At 35.1% G+C, this 25,386-nt stretch overlaps 1 protein-coding gene across 1 annotated transcript; it reads right to left on the bottom strand.

Moving 5' to 3' along the window:
- Positions 1-1,326: 1,326 nt before the first annotated feature.
- On the bottom strand, positions 1,327-8,481 carry LOC107763741 (caffeoylshikimate esterase). Its single transcript, XM_016582232.2, has 9 exons — positions 8,239-8,481; positions 7,952-8,142; positions 6,524-6,553; positions 5,274-5,400; positions 5,044-5,190; positions 4,669-4,799; positions 4,443-4,580; positions 4,075-4,173; positions 1,327-1,818 (listed from the first exon to the last, which is right to left on the bottom strand). The coding sequence occupies exons 1-9, from the start codon at positions 8,282-8,284 to the stop codon at positions 1,606-1,608; spliced, it is 1,122 nt and encodes a 373-aa protein (XP_016437718.2). The 5' UTR covers positions 8,285-8,481; the 3' UTR covers positions 1,327-1,605.
- Between the last annotated feature and the right edge of the window lie 16,905 nt (positions 8,482-25,386).

Here is a 25,386-nt window from a genome sequence, read left to right as displayed (position 1 = left end):
TTATCCTTAGTTAAGGTTCCCCACCTGATTCTCGGTCTTCCCCGAGCAGACATTTTCCTCCTCTTTAACATAATATCAACGCCCATCACTAAGAGCCTATGCTGCGTCGGGAGTATCTCACCCGGAATCACCTTGCAATCCTTGCACAACCTTCTGTCACACCTCCTGAGGAGGAGATAATCAATCTGAGTCTTCGCCACCGTATTTTAAAAAGTAACCAAATGTTCCTCCCTCTTCAGAAAGTTAGAGTTCACAATCATCAAACCAAAAGCCTTAGCGAAATAGAAAGCAAAGCTTGGAAGAGAAGTTTTTCTATTCTTAACTATTGAGAACATGATCTGACTCTTTTCGGTACGAACTTTTATACTGAAGTGAAACATTGGGGCAGCCAGCAATTCCGTTAAGGGTATTCAAATTTTAAATAAATTAATAATTTTTTTATCGATAAATGGTATACCACAATTTTTAGAGCAACTACGCAACATGTAGCTAAACAATAAAAAAAATTAATAAAACTATAATTTTGTAAATAAAATTAAAATAATAAGAAGACAACATTATAAATTTTACTAATAAAAGTAAGCATAAAACCAAAGGAAGGAGAGAATCATGTGTTTGTAAAGAGCTTTTGTTGAAGACTTTTTTTTTATGACCGAGAAATCCGTCTGGGGCCGATCCTTTGGACCAACCGCAATCTTCAAAACTCGGTGGATAATGGACCCGCCCCTCTACCTTTCTCCACTTAAATACCAAGTTTTGCTTTGCATGGTGTGGAGGCTTAAACCTGTGACCTAAGACACAAATCCTGGTCCCTTTGCCACTTGAGCTAGGCCCTGGGGGCTTTGTTGAGGAATTTTTGTAAACTTTGACCTTTAAATTATAAACTTTATTTAAGAATCAACTTTTAGCTAAAAATTACTTTTAAGATTAGTTGTTTATTTCTACACAAATTTTAAATTTTAAGAGTTATTTTATTAGGAAAATTGTTAGATTGAAAAAAGAATTAGACCACGCATGGTGGTCATCGTTTAATTGTGGCAAAAAATGGGTAGAACTTTGAACCCCTAAACAACACGTCACTTTGAACACCTTGAATCGTTGGACTGTCTCACTCGACTATATCAAGGGTATTCAAAATATAATATATAACCATATAAAATAATATTTAATTTATATACACAATATAATTATTCGGCAGCAAAAGGTGTGATTGACCAACCTTAACATAGGGTGGCTACGCCCACACCAATGAAGTGAAATAGCTCCTTTGAAGCTTATGCGCATCACACGTGAAAAGAGAGATAAGAAGGCCTCAAGCTTAGAGTATTCTCTAAAGATGCATTGTTTTTTGTTTCATATAAAACATTCAAATCTTCAATATTGGTTCGTTAAAACAAAAAATCGAGGGAGAGGAGGGGCATTACTCTCAGTGCATCAATAGATCCTCCTGTTTCCCTGTGCATGTTGAAAATGAATTCATCCTACCATGTAAATCATAATGGATAAATGTAGTTTCTTATTTCAGCTCTCCCCCCTTGTTTCCCTAAACCATAAAAATAATGGACAGAACAAAAAAATATATAGAACAAAAATTGGAGAACTAACTTAGGAAGTATGGTTATCCAGCCAAGAAATTATGTCACCAAGAACTCGAAATATCATCTCATCGGGCTCACCCTCTAGTAAAGAATGATAAGCATCCTCATAAAGAGTCAGTTTCTTATCCGAACTACTTGCCTTCTCGTACAACGCTTTGCTGATGGATGGATCAGTAACAGTATCATTCTTTCCATGCAAGATTAGCAATGGCAGAGAGACCTACAAAATCATAAAAACTGTTAGTAGTTATTATTTTAGATTTCTAACCTATCGAAGAATAAGCTTAGAGAAAAGTATACAAGTACAGATTTTGGAGATAATTTTATCCATGATCATTGAACTTTTGTGTTTGTTACCCAAAAATCAATTTTTTTTTACGTAAAAATCATTCAACTTTGTGTTCATTACACAAAAGTCACTTTTCTTTCTTTTGTTACACAAAAATCATTTTACTTTGCTCTAGTTATCATAAAAGTCACATTTTTACTTGAAAAGTCTATTATGCCCTTGATATTATATAAACCTTCATATTTATGTAATACCTTCTATATTATATACTATATAATATATTTTTAACTATGTATTTTATTTATAAATAAAATAACTTAATATTATTTTATTTATTATTTTTATAATATATTCGTATATTTAATTTTTTCTTAACGTTAATTTTTAAAATATATTAGTAGCGTTATTAAATTTTTCAGTAACTTTAATATTTTTTTGAATTTAATTGACCGACCAAAGTTGGTTGGTAATTTCCAACCAACTTTGGTCGATTTTTTTGGAGGGTTTTTTCGGAATTTCTAGTAATTTAATTTCCAAATAACCAATTGCCCAGGTAATTAAATCCCCAAGAAAATATCTCCAGCTAAATTCGCATGTAGTACCTAGGGATTTTCCTTGAGATTAACATATGATTTTTTCCTCATTTTCTTTGTTTGTTTACATGCGAATTTTCTCACGGAAATGTACTTGCCGATTTATTTTTCTACTAATATTTATTAAAGTTACTGACAAATTTAATAACGCTACTAATATATTTTGAAAATTAGCGTTAAGAAAAAATAAAATATACGAATATATTATAAAAATAATAAATAAAATAATATTAAGTTATTTTATTTATAAATATAATATATAGTTAAAAATATAGTAAATAGTATATACTATAGAAGATATTACATAAATATGAAGGTTTATATAATATCAAGGGTATAATAGACTTTTCAAGTAAAAATCTAACTTTTGTGATAATTAGAGCAAAGTAAAATGATTTTTGTGTAACAAAAGAAAGAAAAGTGACTTTTGTGTAATGAACACAAAATTGAATGATTTTTACGTAACAAAAAAAAAGTGACTTTTGGGTAACAAACACAAAAGTTCAATGACCATAGATAAAATTAACTCCCTGGATTGCAAACAGCATCACTAGGATAAAAAGCAACAAAAAGTAATAAAATTAGGTATATTTGAAGAAATTAGCATAAGCAAAGGTCGCCAGCAGTATTCTCTTGCTCTTTTTGCCCCCAGTGTGTGGGCAATACCAGAAGGGAAGAAGATATTCAGACAAAGGTAGGGGTGATCCCTGTGGTGGACAAGATACGGGAAGTTAGGATGAGATGGTTCGGGCATGTGATGAGGAGATGCATAGGTGCCACCGAGAGGTGTAAGAGGCTGTCGATTATGGGTTTGAGGAGAGGTAGAGGTAAGCCGAAAAAGTATTGGGAAGAGGTGATTAAGTAAGACATGACTTATCTCCAGCTTACCGAGGATATGACCCTTGATAGAAAGGTGTGGAGATCGAAGATTAGAGTAGTAGGTTGTCTTTGCCTCCCATACCAGTAGCTTCATTACTATTCTTTGTTTTTTCCTAGATTGCGATTACTTCTCTTTCATGCTACTTCTGCTTCAGTGTATTATTATAACGATATTGTTCTGCATATTTTCCTTCTTGGTTCCTGCATCTCTCTTTCTAAATTATTGTGCTTATGCTTGCCTCAGCCAAGGGTCTATCAGGAATAACATCTCTACCTGCACAACGTAGGAATAAGGTCTGCGTACATAATATCCTCCCCAGACCCCACTTGTGGGATTACATTTGGGTTTATTGTTATTGTTGTTGTTCCTGCCTCTCCAAAAATCTCTCTTTTTCAAAAAGGTAATCGTGAAAGAGTCATACTTATGGACACTTTTTTACAATATTTGTCAAGCTAAATGAGCTTGAACTCTTTCTGGACTACAAGAGCAGAAAAAGATATACCATCTAGAATGAATTATAAAGTCAAAACAGTTATAATAAGCAGAAACGGTTAACAACCCCAGTAAAGATATGCGCAGGTGATAATAGAATTTCAAGTTTCCAACTATGGACTAACTTGCATATTCAAAGGCACAAGGTCCTATTTACAATAAACAGTTAATATGGGGGTAATATTCTATACTGCAAAAAACAGAAAATGAAACATGTGATACCTTATCTAGTTGTTTCTCTATCTCTTGGGTGGTATGCAGTAACTCCACTGCAGTTCGTAGACGGGGTTTATGCTTGTAAGCAATGACATTATAGGCAGCCTGCACGCAGAAGAAAACGTAGTACATCATAACATGAAACAGGTTTGTGTTATTATTATGTTTAATAAATCAAGTTATTCGTATTGGAAGCTAATTGACATACCCTTGGGCAAAAACATGTTTGAGTGAGATGCTAATGGTAACTAGACATTCCTAAACAAACCCAGCGACACTAACCTCTAATATCCTGTATCTATCACTCTCTCCCGTCCTCCTAAAGTCATCATACTTTGAACTGTGCGCTATTACAGAGCAGAAAGACCACATACCTGTTCTCTCTTCTTCACATCTCGGAATGCTAACTCCGCTAAGTCCTGTTGCGGAACTAGCTTTTGCTTTGGAAGAAATTTTGCCATACCGATTAGAATTTGTGTTACTAACCACGGTGGAACCATGTCATCTGCAAGCTGTACAACAATACAAGTCGTCACTCAAAACCATGGATCTGAGACAATAAGCAATAATAAGAATAAGGAATCATCTCCACAAACTCACTTTGCACATAGGTGCAACAAGAACAGCGCCATTCCATGCATCGGGCTGCTTCAGGTGCACCTTCAGAGCTACTGCTCCACCCATTGATTGCCCAAATAGAAAACTTGGCAGGTTACATATCTCTGCATTTTCTGCGACCAGCATTTAACTGTCAGTTGCTGTTTCAGTAGTGTGTCAAGAAGAATAAGATGTAATTAAGTTATTTTCCGATTCCTGATTTTGGGACCTCTTGCCCAAAGCAAGTCATGATATCAGCATGTATATGAGACATCATTTGTCAGGACTCAGGAGACAGTTCTATTTGGTTAGAGTCTCGAACCTATCATAAGAATCCAAGATGTTACTGATAAAGAGGGTAACTGAGGCAAGTTGTACCTTTCACTTTTGAGTAACGCTCGATGACATCATCAACTAACTTGTCAAAACTTGGTATGTAGCCATGAAGACCTTCTGAAAGACCAAATCCAGGATAATCCATGGCAAATACTCCATAACCAGACGATGCTAATTTTCTTGCAATGCCTAAAAAAAGGAGAAACTTTCAGGAACAATCTTTCCTTGAAACACTAGTCCGAGATTTAAAAATGTGTTTGACAATCACAAACCTTCAACAAAAAATGTGCATGTATCACCATAACCATGACAAAAATATACCATAGCTTTTGGGAGACTTGTCTCTGGAAGCCAACTTTTGGAGTAGATTTCCAGTCCTCGAGAATTAACCTCATATGACTGCACCACCAAATTTCAAAGCACTATGTAATTTAAATCAGCTATGAATATTAAACCTTAATGCTAATATAGGATGCTAAAACTGAACCATGTACTGATATAAAAGACTCTTCTCAGGTCGTTTGGTACAATAAGGAAGACAAATATCCAGTCATTTTATTCATGGCAAATCAAGTCATTCTTCTCAAATTACCATTAATTTCATTTCATTTTGAAGAGATTGAGATAAATACTCCCATTATTCCATTTTGTTTCACAAAATTAAAACTTTGTAATAAAAACAGACCGTTCCAGAGTTATTCTCTTCCTTCCCCTTTAAATTTCTGAAGTGATACTCACATACTATTTACACGAGACATTAACCGCATTTAAAGTAACAGATCTCTCATAAATTAGTCAATGTTTTGGAAACCAAGTTCATTTGATGTCCTAAAATTAACATATTCATATACATGATCCTCCATAATCATGATGAAAATAAACCCCTCGTTATAACTATCCAGTCCAGCAACATTTCTATTTTTCTGAATTTTATGAAGTTCTTCCGTACAAGGTTCAATTTTCTAAGATATGTTATCGGATTTACAGTTATCGTTACAGACAATGAAAATCTAATAAAACCAAAGCATTTAGGTTAGTACGAATAACCTATAAAGTTTATAGTTGACAACTTCAACGACTAATCACTTCCTATCCAAGGATATTAAGCAATAGAAAGTGAACAATAAAGTGAAAACAAGGTTAATAGTTAAATAATAGAGTGAAAGGCAACTAACGATCAAAACAAGTGTGAATGGCAACCAAACCCAAAAAATTTCTTAATGTGTCATTCTTTTATTCCAATAATAGATCTCGATTCACCAAACAAGAAGTAAAACCAATATTTTACTAAAAGCTCTGATTGTGGAATCCGTATCCCTTCGGACAAAAATCTCATATTAGCTAAAAGAGGAAAATTGGAAAGAAGGCAAGTTCATAATCTAGCTGCACTAGAAAGTACACAGAAAACTAATTACATAACAGATCCTTTTGTTTATGCTAAGAAACAGGATGCTTCAAGAAGAAGCCATCAGAATATTTTCAAAAAGACTGGAAAATGAGGATGTAAGAGCAAAAGTGTTACCTCATTCATCTTCACTCCAGCATGTGGCATCTGTGCAAAAGCAAAATAAGCAATCATTAAATCGACATAAAAAACAAGTAAGAAACATGCCACTTCCTTGAAGGATTCAGTTCCATATGAGCGCTATCCGTGATTACAGAAAAACGAGAAAGGTAAAGAAAAGCGTTCATAAAAGTCTCAACTGTCACAACTAGCTTAATGTAGAAGGTGATAATTGCACGTACGAAAACAGGTTTACTTAAAGAAAAGAAATAGGGAATGGTCAGTCTTGTATGCCCTTTCCATCGCTAAAGGTCAATATGTGAATTTCAATGAATACTGAACTGCTTGAATCCCTTCTCTTGGAGATGATCTATTTGTAGATACTTCATTATATGCAAGTGTACATAGGCATTGGAAACTGTTTTTTACTTTTTAGCATTCTGAATGCTCTATCTGCAATCCACCGAACTTATACAATTCTATCAAGATAAGAGGGGAAATTTAAACAGGACGTGCAGTCTATAAAGCAAGATTTTAGGTTTCACAATACTGGTTCAATCCCTTTGCAGTTGACCTTAAGCAAAAACCCTGTTGCCAATAATCAAGCTCTTAGTCAAATGAGGGGCGCCTTCGACTGACATTAATAAAACATGACAGTTTGTTCAGTCAATTAATCAATCAATTGACTATGTCTCGATTATCAAACACTTTATTTTTGATAAGTAACTATGCCTCATTCCGAATTTAATTTGCTTATAACTACACCTCATTCCCCAACTAGTAAGGTCGACTATATGAATTCTCTTCCGTCCAGTCAGATGCAATCAAAATCCAAACTTCAAAGCTGACTTTGAATCTTTTTCTATTATAAACCATTTTCTATTTTACTTGAATCATAAAAATACAGTTATTCAATAAGCAGGAGTTGCAGTACCTTCACCAAGCAGTCTATAGAGCAAGATTTTAAGTTCTATACTACTAGTTCAATCCCTTTGCAGTTGAACTTAGGCAAAACCTGTTGCCAATAATCAATCGCATCGTCTTAAATGATGGGCGCCTTCTACTTACATTAGCAAAACATAATAGCTGGTCCAGTCAATTATTCAATCAATCAACTATGGCTCAATTCAAAACATTCTTTTTGACAAGTAACTATGCCTCAATCCGAACTTATCTTTTCTCGAATAAGTTACCAAACCTCGATTGGAAACTAGTTGGGTCGACTATATAAATTCTCCTGTATCCAGTCCATTCAATCAGATGCAATAAAAATACAAACTTGAAGCTGACTATGAATAATTTTCTACTGAACCCAAGCAATAACAACCCAAGCAAGTTGGAGTCGGCCACATGAATCCTCAGTGTCCATGTCGTTCCATTTAACCATTTTCAAGTTTACTTAAAATCATAAAAATACAGTTGTTCAATTAGAAGCAGTTAGAATACCTTGAACAGGCAATGATCAATTGACAACTGAACATCCTTAAACGCATCCCTAGCACGACGCCTGGCATCCACGTTGTCCATATCTGCATCTATTATCTTCTGCAATTCTTCACTTATACCTTGAAACTTCACTGGCTTCCCCATCACTGCTTTCTCACTCCTCACTGAATTGACTTCCTTGGTTCTGTATGCTACATATCCCCCAAAAAAACAAAAACAACAAAAAAAATCTTGAAAAAGGGTCAGTAAAAGAAATTGAAGAAAGAAGGAAAAAATTCTTTGCATACCATCTATTGAGTGCCTCCTAAAAAACTTCCCAGGCTTCAAGGCCATGACATTATTATAGTAATCAATAGAATTATTAATATTAATAAGGCTGTTAGTGGGATTTTATTTTTTAAAAAATTATAGTCTTTTCCTTTGTAAATTGACAAATTGAGAGAGAACGAGTGGTGGAATCTGAGACTGATGCTGTCTTGAGGATTTTTGGTAAAGAATTGGATTTTGTAATCAATGGCTGAAAGGTGACTGTAAGCTGTGATTACAGTGTCTCTTTCTTTAGTAGTGAATTGGATTTTGTAATCAATGGCTACTAATTTCTTTCTTTAGTAGTGTCTCTTTTTGATAAGTACAGCTGTAGTATAATTGTTTAACCTGTTCGGAAGTTGACAAAAGGAATATGGACCTGTTCACTTAAATCCTTTTTCGACTTCAAATTGTGTGTATTGAGTTATTGACTGTTACAAGTTTTATACCATAAAAAGTATAATAATTAACATATACTAACAATATTTTATATTGCTCCCTCCGTTTTAACTTATGTGAACTTTTTTTTTATAATCCGTGTCAAAAAGAATGATCTATTTCCTTATTTGAAAATAATTACTCCTTCCGATCCATAATAAGTGACCAATTTGCCTTGGGCACACCCATTAAAGAAATATTAATTTCTAGACAAAAATAGAAAGTGTGACTAAACTACCCTTAATTAATTAAATATTGCAGCATAGTTATAGTAGCACTTACTTCTCTTTTCAAATATGAGGAGTAAATAACTTTTAGGGATACGTACATAAGTGTAATTTTAGAAAAATAAATTGAATTTTTTCTTGATTATATAAATGGACACTTATTTTGGATCAAAATAAAAAAATAAATTAGTCATTTATTGTGGACCGGAGGAAGTAACCTTTATACAATAACTTATAGCTACGCAAAATTTATGTGCCTCATACGCCACAAATTCAAAAATCTTTCTTTCTTTTCTTAAATTTTGTGCCCAGTCAATAAATTCACGTAAGTTGAAACGAAGGGGATATAACTTTTCATAAGAAGTCTACTAATATGACTTGAACATAGAATGATAACTTGCTCTCCAATTAAATTGCATTGGAAGTGATTTCTTTTATATATAGTATAAATAACTTAAACTATTTTCCTTTAAGCTACGGATGTAACCATAAATATAGGTAGTATATATATATATATATATATATATATATATATATATATATATATATATATATATATATATATGTGTGTGTGTGTGTGTGTGTGTGTGTGTGTGTGTGTGTGTGTGTGTGTGTGTGTGTGTGTGTGTGTGTGTGTGTGTGTGTGTTTCTTAAAAAAATTTTTTGAAAGAAAACTATTGTTTGGGTAGTAACAAGGAAAAGATGTTTTAAAGAATAATTATCTCTTTTTAAATCTATATTCTATTTTGAACTATTCTGGTTTTCGAAAATAACTTTTAAAAAAAGATTTTACACCACAGCTGCCCTAGAATGTTGAACTAAAATACCTCTGTGACTTCTCTTCTTTGCTTGCGTTCTTAAAATACAAGAATAGTAAATTAAAAAAAAAAAAAAAAATAGTAGTGAATACTGAATTTGAATGTTTTTTTTTCTTAAAGCTAATATCACTCAGGTAAAGTGACTTTTTATAATAAAATTTTTAAATAAGTGTTGGGAAATCTGTATTACTGTAATAAATAATAAAAACAGTAAACTTTCTGAAATAGAAACAGAAACAGAAAGTTAGTAGCAACAGAATGTCGAAATACTATCTGGAAAAAAATTCGAAATAAATCGAGCCCCCTGAATGCACAGTGTATCCTTAAGAAAATTATTCCCCTCAAGTACCCGAGGTGCTGAAATATTATCCTCCCATGATAGAACGATTTAACTCACCGGAGTATTAGTACCAAAAATTGGAAGAAATTAATTAATTAAATAATTGGAAAAAAATTTGTCTAAAAAGATTAATCAATCAATCTTTGACCAAATCCTAATCCGAAGCCGAGCCGAGCAAGCGACGACGGCTTGCCTTCTTCTTAACTCTTTAAGAGCTAGAAGAAGAAGAATTGTATATATACCAATCAAAAGTCTTTTCTTCCTCCCATATGAGATAATATCCCTTTGCCAAGGAGAGAAACTCAAATATTTCATTTTCCCTTCATTTCTCATTCATCCTTTATTTTAAGCTACCCAAGTTTAAACCCAACAATCCCCCACATGAATTGAGAATTGCTATAAGATAAAGGAATGCACGAACGAGTGCGTGATTTACATGCAAGAATTAATTGCATCTGGATAAGTAGGTTTCCCTTTGAACTTTTCGTAGTGAACTTATATCGGATATACTCAGCCAATTGGTAGATTTGATATCTTTGAACCGTCGAGCTTTGTTATATACCTAGACAATATAAGTCACACAATCAATCCTTAACCATCTATGGTTCTCACGGTCGTGTTCGTTTCAGCCATGAACACCGCCTGGTTTTATGAGTGCTTAGAGAATGGGCATTTACTTTCATTACCCTTGAAGCGGCTTACACTTCACACTCATATAGGTTATTTCTAAACGTGTAATCCTATAGACACACTATCTGGTCATATCTTGCCAGACTTAGCAAATCATTAAAAAGTTTTTTTATTGACTCATCAAAAAGCCTTAATGCTTAACCTCGATTTCTAAACATTATCTTCATCACGAGAATGGGTTGAGTTATTTGACAATGTTGAACCGTCATTCATAACTTTGTTTGGTCTCTTTGAACCTAACTCTTGGGATCTCTAATCTGCTAGGTAGAGTTACCGCCATGATCACTTGTCCTAGGCCTTAACCCCATTCCCTTTGATGATCTTTCAACTTCCTCTCTAGATAGGCCTTTTGTAAGTGGATCCGACACGTTATCTCTTGACTTTACGTGATAATACTACTAGAGAGTAGTTATCTAATGGTATTGTTTCTCCGTCATATATGACGAGATTTTCTATTATACATAACGCTCCCTGCCCTACCTATTGCCGCTTGACTATCACAATGTATACATATAGGTGCCAAAGGTTTGGGCCAAAATGAAATATTTTTCAAGAAATTTCTGAGCCATTCAGCTTCTTCACTGGCTTTGTCTAAAGCTATGAATTCAAATTCTATTGTAGAACGGGCGATGCATGTTTATTTGGATGATTTCCAAGACATTACTCCACCCCCAATTGTGAAAACATATCCACTAGTGGATTTAACTTCAGATGATCCGGTGATCCAATTTGCATCACTATATCCCTCGATCACTGAGGGATATTTGTTATAATACAAATCATAATTTTGGGTATGTTTTAGATACCCTAAACTCGTTTCATTGCTATCCAATATATTTGATTGGGATTACTTGTAAACCGATTCAGTTTGATAATAACACATGCTATATCTGGTCGCGTACAATTCATGATATATATCAAGTTTTCCAATACTCTTGCATAGTCCAGTTGTGAGTCACTTTCACCTTCATTCTTTTGAAGTTCATAACTCACGTAAATTGGAGTCTTGGCAATCTTGAAATCCAAATACTTAAACTTGTCAAGTACTTTTCCAATGTAGTGACAATGTGATAGTGCTAACCTTATGAAGCCTTGTGAATTCTGATTCCTAAGATCACGTCAGAAGCTCCCAAGTCTTTCATGTCGAATTTGCTAGCCAACATATGCTTGTTAGCATTTATATCTTGCCATATTTTTGCTCATTATCAACATGTCATCAACATATAAACAAACAATGACTTCATAACCTGAAGTGTTTTTAATGTAAATACATTTGTCACACTCGTTGATTTTAAACCCACTTGACAATATTGTTTGATCAAATTTGGTATGTCATTGTTTGGGTGCTTGTTTAAGTCCATACACGGCCTCCAACTATTGTTCTTTTCTTGGTATGCCACCTACTTGACACTTTTTTTTACCTGGAACTACAAAACCCTCAAGTTATTCTATGTAAATCTCTTCCTCCAATTCTCCATTTAAGAAAATTTTTTTAATATCCATTTGATGGATTTCAAGACCATACACGACCTCCAATGTCACTAACACCCTAATAGATGTTATTCTCTTTACTGACCAGTAAGTGTCAAAGTAATTAAGGCCTTCATTTTGTCTAACCTTTGACAACAAGTCTTGCCTTATATTTGTCAATAGTGTCATTAGTTTTCATTTTCCGTTTAAAGATCCATTTCGAACCTAAAGTCTTATTTCCCGGAGGAAGATCAACCAATTCCCATGTATGGTTATCCAAAATTGATTGAATCTCACTATTGACTGCCTCTTTCTAAAATGCTGAATTTGAAGATGACATAGCTGCTTTAAAAGTTTGAGGCTCATTTTCAAGTAAGAATGTCACAAAATCCGGTCCAAAGGAAGTAGATGTTCTTCGACGTTTGCTATGCCTTGGATCTTCTTCAAGTGGAGTATTTTCCTTTGGTCTTCTCGTAGTCGTTTAGGTCTTTTACTTAATGACTCGCATTCAGTTTTATAAGGATAGATGCTTTCAAAGAATTCAGCATTATCTGATTCCATTACCGTATTAACATGAATTTTGGGATTATCAGATTTATGAACCAAAAACCGACATGCTTTACTGTTTGTAGCATATACAATAAAAACGCAATCCACAGTTTTTAGTCCGATTTTTACCCTTTTGGGTAAAGATATTTGTACCTTTTCTAAACACCCCCACACTTTGAAATATTTTAAGTTAGATTTTCTTCCTTTCCATATTTCATATGGAATAGATTGCGTTTTGCTATAGGGTACTCTGTTGAGTATTCGGTTAGCTGTAAGGATAGCTTCCCCTCCCCTCCCCCCCCACAAACTCTGCGATAATCCGGAACTTATTAATAAAGAATTCATCATTTTCTTTAATGTCCGATTTTTCCTTTTCACAATTCCATTCGATTGAGGTGTGTAGGGTGCAGTAGTTTGATGGATAATTTCATTTCGAACATATTTCTGCAAACGGAGATTCATATTCTCCACCCCTATCACTTCTAATCATTTTGATCTTTTTATTCAGTTGATTCTCCACTTCATTCTTGTATTGCTTAAATGCTTCCATTGATTCATCCTTGTGAGCACGTGATTTTTGCCCTATATGAATTACTCTCATAAATTCAAAATAAAATAATTTCTTGTCATTATTTGCAATTTTGTGAATTTTTGTGACATTTTCTGTTAATTGTTTGCATGTTTGTTTGTGCATTTTAATTAGTGAAAAATACAAAATATATGTGCATGTGCATTTAGGAGTTAATTTTTCATTTTAGGAATTAATTAGTCATTAATTTTTATAAAAAGGAAAAGTCTCAAAAATAGTTTACTTTAGTTTTAATTTTGGAATTTAGGTTAGTTGGTCCTTTAATTTGGTTTAGTTAATAATAGTAATTAGGAGTTAATTATTTTGTAAATTGTTATTTAGGTTTTTTTTTACTTTTGAAAACAAAAGAAAAGAGAAAAGGAAAAGGAATTTTGGACAATTTGTGAAAGAGACTAGAAATTGGGCCAAAATTTGGTCTAAAAGTACTCAGCCCAAATGGACTCCTTGCCCCAATCCGGTCCAAACCTGCCCCATTACCTGGTCCATTCCCCCCAAATTAAAACGACGCCGTTTTGGACTATGTAATCTGAGTCGTTGATCTCCCCTTGATCAAACGGCTCAGAACTGAAGCCTCATACATATTTAAATGTCCGAATAACCTTACCTCCCCCCTCAGAACTCTCTTCTGCTCATCACCCTCATCAGAAAACACCCCCGAAACCCTAGCTAGCCGCCCCCAAATCCCCGGTCGCCGGTGGCGGCGCCATCTCCAAACGCCACCAAAATCACACCCTATAGCCTCCACACTCTCCTCTTTCCAAATCCATACTCCATTACCCTCGAATATTGCCCTAGTTCCTCGAATCTTAGATCAGAAACGAACCCCAGAAATCCCAAGTCAAGTTTTGGCAAAATTTTGTGTCGAATCCGATTATATTCGTGTGTTCTTCGTAAGAGCGCACGATTAACATCAGATTTGGCCGGAAAATCCGAGGATCTGAAGACCCAGGTTCCTCCTTTCATTTTCTGAACTTTTCTTCGGTATTCTTCTTTTCTTCTTTTGGTTTAATCTGTTCTTCGTTTGTTTTTCAATTTTATGTTTCTTCTCCTCTTCTTGAATCATTCTTCCTTTGTTCCGGAGTCTATTCATTCATGCATGAGTAATTGGAGTCTTGTTAGGTTAGTTCTGAAATTGTTAGTTTGGTTAAGTTTAGTTAGTAAATCATTTAGGCTAAAGTTTTAATTGTTCTGTGTTATTTGGTAATCAGATAAATGCTAGTTGGGCCGAATAGATTTTTGATCTTGAGGGTTGGGTTTTGGGTCTATTCCGGCTCATTTGGGGTTGAACAGTTGGGTCAAATTGACCCATGGCCCATTCGGTTTGTCTAGTATCAACAGGAGTTCTGCTAGGTTGGGTTCCTAGAGTAAATAATCAAGGTTCGAGGGGTAGTCTAGGGAATTGGCCTAAGGAATCTTGAGTGTAACTGAATGGGAAGCTGCCAGGAAGCTGAGGGTAGGGATTAAAGTGAATTTCTGGAATTTAAGCTAGGGACACTTAAGCAAAAAACAAAATTAAAAGGGGGCAAAGTGCAAGCTAAGTCTGCCCTAATAACTTGCTTATAAAGGCAGCTTTTCTTGCTTTTCAAGACAGACCCAAGAGAGAGTTTGAGATCTGGAAACCCAAAAAAATATAGAAGCAATTCTTGAGATTGAGGATTTCATAGAAACTGTTGTTCCATTGGATTTCTTTTCATAATTCTTGAGGTTGAATATCTGAAGCAATTTTTGATTCATATGGGAATGAGTTTGGTTTAATTTGGTTTTTGAAAGCTGATTCTGAGTTGAATTTGTGCTGGGAGTCCTGATTCCCAGCTTTCTTAGCTTCCCTGTTGAGCTTTAATTCCTGAGAGATCACACGAACTTATCTAGGTTGAAGATGGTCTGATTTTGTTTTTTTTAAAACCAATCTTAAACTACTGAGAGGTTACTGTTCCAGTGCTGTTGTTGTCACTGTCCTACTATCACTGACCTTTTTCCTTTTTCTGTTATTTTGCTTTACAGGTATTCACAAACACTATGGACACCATTTGAATGTAGTCTGAAGCTTGAATCTGAAATATGGACAAATTGGATGATGATTGCTATTGAACTCTCATTTCTGTCTCTTTTAATTTCATGCATGATGCGTATTATTTATTCCAGGGATAGCTTGGTCGAGTCTGTTTTTTGGTTGAATGGAGTATAACTATGTTTGTAATTATCTTAGTGTTGAGAATACTTGCTAAGCTCTTTGTTCTAGAATTAGTTTTGGTTTGAAACATGGAACGAGTTATGGCTTAATCACTTGGATTTTGTGGGTTTGAGTTAGGGTATATGTATAAAGGGACTTTCAAGGACAATCCTAGTAGGCATTTGCATATGTAGTATTCAGTATTACTATTCTGAATTTTAGTTGTCTGTTTGAAGTTTCCTTTTAGGAGTCTGGGTTAGTGATTTATCTGCTAATGTCCTTGCTGTGCAAAAGTAATGTGATTAGCCGTGTTTGTATGACGTTGAAACTGTAAATTCTGCTACCTGCTATTAGCTATTAGAATTGGAACTCATAATCAATTTCAAGGGTGAATCATTATTGGATGTCACGTAATGGGCCATTGACAAGTTAAAGACAGATCCTAAAGCTACTTGCATATGTATTGGTCTCTTTGTTATCTGGTTGAATCCTCTACGACTTCCAGCTTGCTCACGCATTGAAGGCGTCGATGTAGAGCTTAGGGCTCAGTAGCTGTAGGGCTTCGAACTTGGGCTCAATTATGAGGCCCAGTTCTGAAAAATCCCTTGAACGAGATCTGGGCCGTTGCTGTTGTGGGACTATCAGTCCCCTTGTATTAGCTCAAGCCCTTTTATGTAATGGACTAGTTTTCCCTCATATAAACCATCTTAGTTAGTTTAAATGGAACCTTTAGCTATATTTAGTGTTAATTAATTAGACATTTAACTAGTTGAGGCGAGCCATATCCAATAACATAAATAATTTATGGCCCTCAAACATTTAGCTTGAACTTTTTTTTAGAATTGAGGTGTGTCGTGCCAAACAAAAATCACAATTGCATGGTCTTCGTATAAATTTAGATATAAAAATTGACAAATGTACAGAGTTTGCTTGTGCACGTTTAATATACTATCCTAATTAAGGACACGTTCGCGTGACATGATTACAATTTCTAAAAACCAAACCGGAGTATGTGTTCGCGCAACTTTGGCCAAACTTTTCTTCATATTAATAAAGCGTTATTGATTGTGGACACGTTCGCGTGACATGATTTTTGATGCGCCAAACAAATGGGTACACGTACGCGTGACCCATTTCAAGATAATTTTTTAATTAAAAAGCGGTAACAGTTAAATGCACATAGGTTATAAAACGAGTAATTAAACAATTTTAATAAGCCAAGTATGATCAAAGTGACCGTACTAGAACCACGGAACTCGGGAATGCCTAACACCTTCTCCCGGGTTAACAGAATTCCTTACCCGGATTTCTGTGTTTGCAGACCGTAAATAGAGTCAACTTTTCTCGATTCAGGATTTTAATCCGGTGACTTGGGAAACCATAAATTATCCCAAGTGGCGACTCTGATTTTTAATAAATAAACAATCCCTTTTCGATTGTCACTTAAATTGGAAAAAACTCCCTTATATACCCCTTTACGGGGTGTAGTAAAAAGGAGGTGTGACAATCCTTACTATTAATCAAATAAACATAACAATATCAAGTGCAATCGTCAATAAAAGTTATAAAATACTTTTTCCCACCTCGAGATGGTGTCGAATTCATATCACAAATGTTAGTATGAATTAAGTCTAAAGGATTTGAATTCCTTTCAATTTATAAGGATGTTTTACAAACTTAGATTCAATACATATTTGATATTTTGATTTATTATACTCGAATTTAGGCAATACTTCTAAATTAATTAACTTCCGTAAGGTTATGTAATTGACATGTCCTAAACGATTATGCCATAAATCATTTGACTCCAATAAATAAGAAGCTGAAATTTTATTCATACTGTCAAAAACCATTACATTGAGTTTGAAGAGACCCTCTGTGAGGTAGCCCTTTCCAACATACATTTCATTCTTGCTTACAACAACTTTGTCAGATACAAATACACATTTAAATCCATTCTTAACAAGCAAAGAAGTAGAAACTAAATTCTTCCTAATAATAGGAATATGAAGAACGTTATTGAGCGTTAACACCTTGCCGGAAGTCATCTTTAAGAATATCTTCCCATAACTTTCAATCTTGGCTATTGCAGTATTTTCCATGAAAAGCTCTTCTTCGGGACCAGCAGTAGAGTAAGTCACAAATGCTTCTTTGACAGCATAAACATGTCGAGTGACTCCAGAGTCAATCCACCACTCCTTCGAATTTCCAACTAAGTTGCATTTCGAAAGAATTGCACAAAGATCATCAATGTCATCATTCTTCTCCACTATGTTGGCATGTCCCTTCTTCTTATCCTTTTTCGGAAGGCGACAATTAGGGGCTTTATGATTTCTACAAGTGTAGCAGTTGCCCTTGAATTTTTTTTGTTTTGCTCCTTAGTCTGTCCATAAGACCTCTTCCTCTTCTTACTTTTTGGAGCAGTCTCCTCAACGATATTAGCTCCTATGATCGTTGAATTTCCACGAGACTTCTTCTCGGCTGTTTTGTTGTCTTCCTCAATCTTGAGACGAATCACAAGATCTTCCAACTTCATTTCCTTGCGCTTTTGCTTAAGATAGTTTTTGAAATCTCTCCACGAATGAGGCAATTTTTCAATCATTGCAGCCATTTGAAATACGTCATTCACGACCATACCTTCAGTAATAAGGTCGTGAAAAATAAGTTGAAGCTCCTGAACTTGGGTTCCAACAATTTTGTTGTCTATCATTTTATAGTCTTGAAACTTGGCAACCACAAACTTCTTCAAGCATGCATTTTCAGTCTTGTACTTCTTTTTAAGTGCGTCCCATAATTCTTTCAAAGTTTTCACAGTACTGTACACATTGTACAAGTCATCCTCCAAAGCACTTAGGATGTAGCCTTTGTAAAGAAAATCTGCCTATTTCCATGCTTAAACAATCATAAATTTTTCATTGTCCGGCATGTCCACATCAGGCACTAGTGGTTCTTCATTGGTGAATTTCTACATACTAAGTGTGGTAAGCTAGAAGAACACCCTTTACTGCAATCCTTTGAAGTTGGCTCCGGAAAATTTCCTCGTTTTTTCATCCGGTGGAACAACAGTTCGGCTTGACGAGACTATCATCGTTGTAGCAGCAGTCGCAGAAGAATTTCCGTTATCAATTATTATTTCTCAATGTCAACAACAGAAGAGTTCAATTAATGGCAAAAAACAGAATAGTAAATAGTACTGTAACTAACGATAAACAATATATTTAATAAATAAAAATTGAAGTTTTTACATATTGTTTCACAGAAAACGATAAATCTTTTATGTTTTTCAAATCGTTTATGAATTTCAATACTCCGATAAAGTTTTTATATTTTCAAATCAGAATAGAAAAATTCAGAAGGAGTAGAAAACCACACAGGTTTTAATTTCCACTAACAGAATACAGATTACGAATAAAAAAATTCCTTAAATTGTAAGGAAATTTGTATTACTGTAATAAATAATAAAAACAGTAAACTTTCTGAAACATAAACATAAACAGAAAGTTAGTTGCAACAGAATGTCAAAATAATATCTGAAAATAATTTCGGAAAAAATCGAGCCCACTGCAGTGTGTCCTTAAGAAAATTATTTCCTTCAAGTACCCGAAGTGCTGAAATATTATCCTCCCAAGATAGAAAAATTTAACTCACCGGAGTGTTGGTACCAAATACGCCGGTAAAACAACGAACCACTTGAAGGCTGTAAAAATTTTGTGATGAAGAAGAAGAAGATCAGAAAATTTCGTAAGGAAAGATTCTGGGATTCAAAGCATATTTATAGACTTTCTGGCGTTGTTCCTGAAAAGGTTTGCAACCTTTCAGAAACAGCCATAGCTTGTTGGGAATATTGGAAGAAATTTTATCCAAAAAGATTAATCAACCAATCATTGCTCGAAGCCGAAGCCGAGCGAGGGACGAGGACGACGCAAGGCTTGCCTTCTTCTTAACTCTTTAAGAGCTAGAAGAAGAGTAATTATATATATACCCATTAAAAATCTTTTCTTCCTCCAATATGGGACAATGTCCCTTTGCAAAGGAGAGAACTCAAATATTTCATTCTCCCTCCATTTTCCATTCACCATTTATTTTAAGCTACCCAAGCTTAAACCCAACAATAAGTATAGGCTCTTAGGAAGTGTCGTGTGAGTTTAACTCCTTTTTAAACAACAGTGAAGGAGTCAAATATCCTAAATGAATAATTTACACATTAGAGAAAGATTCGAACAATAGTTAGAAAACAATCTGGCCAGCTAGAGATAAAATGAGATTGAAAGTTGATCAATTTCATTCATTCATAATCTCATTCTCTCCGCGTGACAATAGGTTAATAGCACTCATGCTTATAATGGTAAACAATTGATGTGGTAACGGAAATAGATAATTAGATATGGTGTGGTAGCAGAAATATGCTTGTTTCTTCACAATTAAGTCTCAATCACCAAAAAAATGATTTTGGGGTCATTATCTCGAACTATCATTGTCAATTTCCTTCTTAAGTTATACGTATACTTCGTTTGATTATTCTTACATAATTAGACGACTTACACGGAACTATCAATGTCGATTTCAGATTTTTCAAAGAATCATGTAAGATGTCCAAAAGAATCTCTCAAAAATCAAAGAAGAAAAAAGGAGTAGACTAATTAATGAGACCATTATTTAAATGATCATTCAACTATTGAAATTATCATGTAAAGTTGAGAAGTTTTATCGTGTGTCTCACACAACTTACATTAGTTGTGTGAGGCTTTTTTTGTCTCACAAATTTGTGGACCCCAATCTTACACTTCTGGGTCCACAAAACTGCGAGATAAAAAGATATCTCATACAACTAGTATCAGTTGTATGAGACACAAAATAAAATTTTCCTGTAAAGTTATATTTCTTTCATTTGTAACAGAAGAGTCACTTAACTATGGTTATAACATTCAGAAAGCCACTCAATCAAATTTCTCAAACTTTTGATTGTCAAATGCCAATTTTACCCTCTAAATTATCAGCTTTTATCCTTTTTTTAATATTATAATTTTTTCTCTTTTTATATACATTATGGACTTACCTATAAAATAAATATTTAAATCTGTAAAATAAAAATGAAAAATTAGTTTTCTAGCATATATAATGTCAAAATTGTATTGGGAAAAATTAAATTAACATTTGGAATTAATTATGTGTTGATACGTCAAGACACGTGGATCAATAAAAGAATGACAACTAGCAAAGAGTAGTTGAATAGACACGAGCTTTAACAGGCACGAGCAAAGATTCAAGAAAACAAGAAGGAACGATTACTCGGACCTCTTGGTAATTTGAAGAGATATCAGAGGAATGAGCCTAGATAGCAAAAAGTACAGACACATATTATTCGTAATTAATGAGCATCGATGATGGAAAATATTATAGAATCTTCACGAAATAGTTACGATTACCAATTATAACGTTACATTAATACAATTAATTGCTCATAATGGCTCTGTTATGAGAGGAAAGAAACGTATTACTTAGAAATAGCTATAAAAGGAGAGAGATAACATTTGTAATGACACACAGAATATTATTGGAATATACTAATTTACCTTGCTTTCTTTTACTTATTCAGCTATCATTTAAGTCAATTCTTCTTATTTATTCCATATTTGATTATCAGTAACCCGAGTTCTTCTAAAATTAAGCTTTAACCGAAATTCCTATTTTCTGGTTAAACAAGAATAATAATATAATTAAGCATAACTTTTAAGACTATATAATATATATTTATAAAAATAAATCTATTTTAAATAATTATTTTTATATTACTGTCACGATTCGGAATTCCCACCTTCGGAATCATGATGATGCCTAACATTTCACTTGCTAGGCAAGCCAACGTTAGAGGATCTTTAAGCCAATTCTTAATAAATTTCAATAAGTACATTCAATTAAGCCAATTTGAAACTAAAACTGAGTGCGGAATAATATAAAAACCAATAATATCTAGTACAACCCGGATCTGGAGTCACAATTCACGAGCTTCTAGAATTTCTACAAACAGAGTGTGAAATAAGTACAACTGTCTCGAATGAAAAGATCAGTAAATATGGGAAATGGAAGGGGACTTCAAGATCTGCGGATGCCAGCATATCTACCTTGCGTCTCCAATGAGCAAATCCGGGTTGCTACGCCTCACGAACAACTGAGGCCGGTACCAAGTCTGCACAATATGTGCAGAGTGTAGTATGAGTACACCCGACCCAATATACTTCGTAAGTGTCGAGCCTAACCTCGACGTCGACGAGGTAGTGACGAGGCTATGACAAGACACCCACATAAATAACAAGTGCAGATGACGATATACGTACAAAATAACAACAAATAAAGGCTAAACATGTACTATTGGGAGGGGACATGTGAAAGGGGGTACAACATACGATAACTACAGCAGAAAGTGATAGCCATAACAGTTAATATGCCTTTAGCCAGTAAAACGAATAAACACAATGAATGAAACTACACGACATCACCCTTCGGGCTTTTACTCTCAACCTCACTATGAAAAAATAATAATGGAACGACATCACCTTTCATGCTTTTACTCTCGCTTTCATCACAAATCAACAGATACAACACGGCATCACCCTTCGTGCATTAACTCTCACAATATGACACGACATCACCCTTCGTGCATTAACACTCAAACATGACACGGTATCACCCTTCGTGCATTAACACACTCCCTTACCATATAACAATGAATGTATAACAATAGGGAGATAGAATGAACAAGAACAAGCCTTACGTCACCAATGGTTCCACAATTCCAGCCTCAACTTTGGAAACAATAATCAATTATCACAGATAGCATATAAACGCAGAAAGAACGATCACTTTGATAAGTAACCAGTCTAAGCATGGATATTATGATCAAAGAAAGAAATAAATTACAAGAACCAAGTCTCACCCGCATGTTTTAACCCAACAACAACGCATAAGTACTCGTCACCTCACATATACACTGTACTCAACATTTAAACAAGAAACAAATAGGCAAACAAGTCCTCATCCCTCAAGTCAAGAGTAACCACGACACTTACCTCGCTCTAAAGATCAACTCAAACTCAACCACAACTCTACCTTTCAAAAAAGCCTCTGAACCAACAAAATCTTGTAAATTACCAACCAAACGATTCAAATCAAGCCTTAGGAACTACTCACGATTTCAAAAGATTCAATTTAGGTCATTATTGAAAGTCAAAAAAAGTCAACTCCCGGGTCCGCTTGGTCCAAATTCGAAATTTGGACCAAAACTCGATTATCCATTCACCCGCGAGCCCAGTTACGTAATTTGTTTCGAAATCCGACCTCAATTTGAGGTCAAATTTCTAATTTTACAAAAAATCCCTAATTCCACCCAAACCCCCAAATTCCACCATAAAAATGCTAGATTTTAAGTTGAAATATTATGAAATGTAATGGAAGATTGAAAAAAAAATAGGCTAGAATCACTTACCAATGGATTGGGGAAGAAGAGCTCTTGGAAAAATCGTGTAACGATCCGACCGGTCGTTTTAAGTTCTAGTGCGTTGTTCAGCAGTTTGAGGCCATGAGCAGCTTCACTTCAGGTATTATGATTAGTGCACGTGGTCGGAATGGAATTCCGGGAATTCCGGAGTTGATTTGGAAAGAGAATTCTCATTTCGGAAGCTTTAAGTTGGAAGAATTAACTAAGATTGGATTTTCAGAGTAAACGATATCGGAATTGGGATCTGATGGTTCCAGCAGGTTCGTATGATGATTTCGGGCTTGGGAGTATGCCCGGATCGGGTTTTGGATGACCCAGGAGCGTTTTGGCGCATATTGTGGAAGTTAGCAATTTGGAAGAAATTTCATAAGTTTGGCTTGAAGTGCATTTTAGCATTATCGATGTCCGTTTGGGATTTCGAGTCTGGCAGTAGCTCCGTATGGTGATTCTGGAGTTGGGAGCGCAATCGAAAGTGAATTTGGAGGCCCTTAGGTCATTTTGAAGTCATTTGGATAAAGATAGAAATTTGAAGGTTTTTGAGAAGTTTGACTGGAAGTGGACTTTTTGATATCGGGGTCAAAATCCGATTCCGAAAGTTGGAGTAGGTCCGTAATGACAGACGTGAATTGTGAGCAAAATTTGGGGTCAATCAGACGTAATTTGATAGGTTTAAACATCGAGAGTAGAAGTTTGAAGTTCTAAAGTTCACAAAGTTTGGATTGGAGGTCGATTCGTGGTTTTAGCGTTATTTGATATAATTTGAAGCCTCGAGCGAGTCCGTAATGTATTTTGGGACTTGTTGGTATGATTGGTTGGGGTCCCGGGGGCCTCGGGTCGATTTCGGGTGGTTAACGGATCAAAAATGGAATTTCTGAAGGCTGAAGTTGCTGGTTGCTGTCATAACCGCACCTGCGAGAAATGGGCCGCAGGTGTGGAGCCGCAGAAGCGGCTAGAAGAGCCGCAGATGCGGTATTGGCGGAGGAGAGCTGGGACCGCAGATGCAGTCATTTTGCCGTAGATGCGGGACCGCACCTGCGGTAGAGAAGATGCAAGAAGTGGAAAATGGCAGCCTGGTGAGGAACCGCAGAAGCGATATTTGAACCGCACCTGCGGAACTGCAGAAGCGGTCAATAGACTGCAGGTGCGGAAAGTGCTGGAGGCAGTAGGTTGTTTTAAAGCCAGGTTTTGGCCATTTCCTCTTGTATTTTCTTGACTTGGGCGATTCTTGGAGGGTTTCAAGAGAGGAGTTTCATCATCAATGATAAGGTAAGCTATCCCCCACCTATCTTGAGTTAAATACATGATTATATACGGAGTTGGGCATGGAAATTTGTAGAAAACTTGGGGTTTGAGGGAAAACCTAGAAAATTGATATTCTTGGAATTTGACAACAATTTTGGGTATGGAATTAAGAGAAAATCATATATTTGAATTCGTGAATTCATGGGTAAACTTTATCTTTGAAAAAATATTTTAGGAATTCGGGCACGTGGGCCCGAGGGAAATTTTGTCAACTTTTTGATTGGGGTTAGGAATTGCTATAAATTGGATTGTAATGAGTAATTGAACATATATTAATGGATTTGCATAATCATTGGCTAGTTTTGGAGCATTGTGCATCGATTATAGTCTTTGAAAGGGCATGGAATGCCGGTTATGGATCTTCGGAGCGAGGTGAGTCTCCTTTCTAACTTTGTAAGAGGGAATTGTCCCCATAGGTGAAATAATTGGTTATGTGCTCCTATTTGTGGGGGCTACGTACGCACGATGTGACGAGAGTCCGTGCGTAGCTACTATTATGCTATTGTGTGGGTAGTCTAGGACCCAAAAGCAAGCTATACTTGGAATATCTGTAACCTTATTGACAGTTGATTGCTTAAATCCTATCGAATTGGTAAATGGATTTCTAAAAAGAATTAAACTTCCATTTTTTTCTAAATTGTTAAAAGAGAATTGGTTTTCTTTGGGTAATTATTTCCTGATAACTTCTTGATTGGTTGCTGTGCGTGTTTAAATTCTGGAATGGGCCGAACGCCTCGGCAGATTATATAGATGCATCTATGGTTTGTACCATTCGACCCTCGGTAGTGCACAATTTAAATATTATTGGTTCGGGCCGTACGACCTCGGCATGAGCTGTGCATGCTTGTACTATTTGCCTTGAGATTATTTGAGATTGATACTTGCTCTTCCCAACTTGAGATAATTGGGGACTATTGGATTATGAATCGAGAGAATTTTAATATAAAAAGAAACTTTCACCCGTTCATGATTTACTTAAAATTACTGTCATTCTTAATAAATCCTTGATTATTCACATTAATAATATATCATTATTGGACC

The sequence above is a fragment of the Nicotiana tabacum genome, chromosome 3 (assembly GCF_000715075.1).
Source record: "Nicotiana tabacum cultivar K326 chromosome 3, ASM71507v2, whole genome shotgun sequence".
Taxonomy (NCBI): domain Eukaryota; kingdom Viridiplantae; phylum Streptophyta; class Magnoliopsida; order Solanales; family Solanaceae; genus Nicotiana; species Nicotiana tabacum.
Note: the sequence above shows the minus strand (reverse complement) of the source record. Positions and strands in the feature narration are given on the sequence as shown.

Excerpts from the sequence above, each read along its gene's own strand:
- LOC107763741 (XM_016582232.2), bottom strand. The coding sequence starts at position 8,284 with ATGGCCTTGAAGCCTGGGAAGTTTTTTAGGAGGCACTCAATAGATG. Across the intron at positions 5,191-5,273 it reads ATGCACATTTTTTGTTGAAG|GCATTGCAAGAAAATTAGCA; the intron begins GTTTGTGATTGT and ends TCCTTTTTTTAG. Across the intron at positions 4,174-4,442 it reads ATGTGAAGAAGAGAGAACAG|GCTGCCTATAATGTCATTGC; the intron begins GTATGTGGTCTT and ends TTCTGCGTGCAG.